Source organism: Aegilops tauschii, chromosome 7 (genome assembly GCF_002575655.3).
Source record: "Aegilops tauschii subsp. strangulata cultivar AL8/78 chromosome 7, Aet v6.0, whole genome shotgun sequence".
NCBI classification, from domain to species: Eukaryota; Viridiplantae; Streptophyta; class Magnoliopsida; order Poales; family Poaceae; genus Aegilops; species Aegilops tauschii.
Window position 1 is genome coordinate 588,825,224 of NC_053041.3, and position 2,056 is coordinate 588,827,279.

At 57.5% G+C, this 2,056-nt stretch overlaps 1 protein-coding gene across 1 annotated transcript; it reads right to left on the reverse strand.

Annotated features, from left to right (window-relative positions):
• Positions 1–255: 255 nt before the first annotated feature.
• Positions 256–1,701, reverse strand: LOC141027455 (F-box protein CPR1-like). Its single transcript, XM_073504486.1, has one exon. The coding sequence runs from the start codon at positions 1,699–1,701 to the stop codon at positions 256–258; it is 1,446 nt and encodes a 481-aa protein (XP_073360587.1).
• Between the last annotated feature and the right edge of the window lie 355 nt (positions 1,702–2,056).

A 2,056-nucleotide genomic window follows, 5' to 3' on the forward strand; every position in this document is an offset into this window, starting at 1 on the left:
TGGTGCTATTATGTCATATCTTAAGGTCATTCTGTTCCAGAGGAATAATTAATGACAGTAGACATTCGCGCATGTCCAATATATAATATATTTTTTTGTGGGAGTCCACAACTAATGGCCACTAGATCATGTTTTTCTCATCCCCTGAGCAATAGCAAAACGATCATGTCATCCTATTTGTTTGGAAAAGTAATGTGGTCTTTTGAATAGATGCCCCTCTACTTTGTGCATCCTGCGAGAGATGATCCACCATACTCACCGTGCATGCGTGTACTCAGAGCACCAAAGTTCACTTGCGATCATGTTCTGCCAGCTCCGGCAGACGCACATAAGCCTTCTGAGCGTGCGTTCCGATAACAGTCGTAGCACCAGCGACATGGCCTGCGTAGATAGCGATGAGGCCAAGACTACTATGTCCCCGCGTGGCTGCCTCCCGAGACGCGCAGTGCTTTCCTCGTACACCGCAACCTCCAAGAGCCAGTTATTTCGATGGACCAAGCTCTCCAAGTCGATGAGCTTCTCAATGTCGCCGCTCGACGGGGTGTATGCCCAAATGTCCTTTGGCCAGTCAGTTTGCGTTAGGAGGATGCTCCGGCCATTGTCCATAAGGGCCAGTGGGATCATGTTGTTTTGGTAACTGTCGTACCTACCTCTCATGACCCTGTTGACCGCCGGTGACGCCGTGCCTGCCTCGATTCGGCAATGTAGATCCCACACGGTGCCTGGCCCGTGTCCACGCAGTAGCCAGACATCGTACTGATGCTCATGGCCGGAGAAAAGGCACAGTCTCCCGGCGAGCTCCGTCAGAAACCGCCACTTGCGCAGAACCTCAACCTGGATGCCCGGCGGTGCCGGCACGGTCGCAAAGGTCTCTTCGCAGACGGAGAAACAGATGATGATCGTCCCTATCTCTTCGAATCGGTCGTCGAGGGTCCGGTGGCCTGACCAGTAGACGTGCCCTTGGGCAAAGACGCTCGGTTTGAACTGTTTCACCCAACCCTCCGGGCTTGCGGCGATCGGGCGCCAAGATTCCGTGGAGCCGTCGCGGTCGTTTACCACGTAAACCTCGCAGCCGACGGACGCGGGGCGGCCCTCGCCGTCGCGGCCGCGGTAGTAGACGCGCACAACCTTGTGCCTCCTGGCGCGCGCGTCGTAGCCGAGCCCTAGGCTCGCGTACCTCTGCATCACGTCAAGGGGAAGCCGGCAGCCCGTGGTCCGGCCCTCCGGTATCGCCCTCTTCTGGCCGGTGGATGGGTTGCAGAGGAAGTGGATCCCCGTGGGGACATGCTCGAGGATGACGAGGCCGCGGCACTGCGTCGAGGCGAGGCTCGGGTGCGTGGGGCGGTCCAAGGGGTCCTCGTCGTCCCAGAACACCGTGATTAAGCGTGGCAAGCAGGCGCCCGTGACGGCGATCGGAACGTCGTCCTCCTCCTCGTCGCCGTCGGAGGAGTCCTGCAGGCGGAAGATCTTGGGGCGCCCGCCGTGGATGGCGTGGTACCAGTCGGTGAAGTCCTCTGAGGAGAGCGCTGCGGCCCAGGCGCGGGAGAGGCAGCGGCACGCGAGCACCGACTTGGCCGGCAGCCGCGCGAAGATCTCGTCCTCCATGATCTCGTCGGGGAGGACCGGGCATCGGGGCGTCGGAGCCATTGGCGGCCGTTCTGATTTTGCGAAACTGCTTGGAAAGGAGGACGCGATGCGCATGCGCGCGATTGTTGAGATAAACGCGCGCAGATAGATTGGTTTTGGTAGGGCGCGCGATGAGGTGCATGCAGCAGACACGTTGGGGCGTGCACGTCAGGGGTCTCATCGATTCCACGGGAATCAGATCTGCACATGTGCCTGGTTTGTTGGGAGTTTCAGTTACCTGTAACCTTGTCACGTTGGTGCCAACACGTTTTCTGTAACACAACATATAGATGTAGAAGCTCGTGCATATGGACATACACGCATCTCTATAAACGCACACACTCATACACTGTCCCTATAAACACCTCCGAGAGACATCACTAAAAGGCCTAAAATCAGTCTGAAAAATGCGAGCACCAGTGGGAAGTCT

Bases quoted from the DNA above. Each gene is read 5' to 3' on its own strand.
- LOC141027455 (XM_073504486.1), bottom strand. From the start codon at position 1,701: ATGCGCATCGCGTCCTCCTTTCCAAGCAGTTTCGCAAAATCAGAACGG.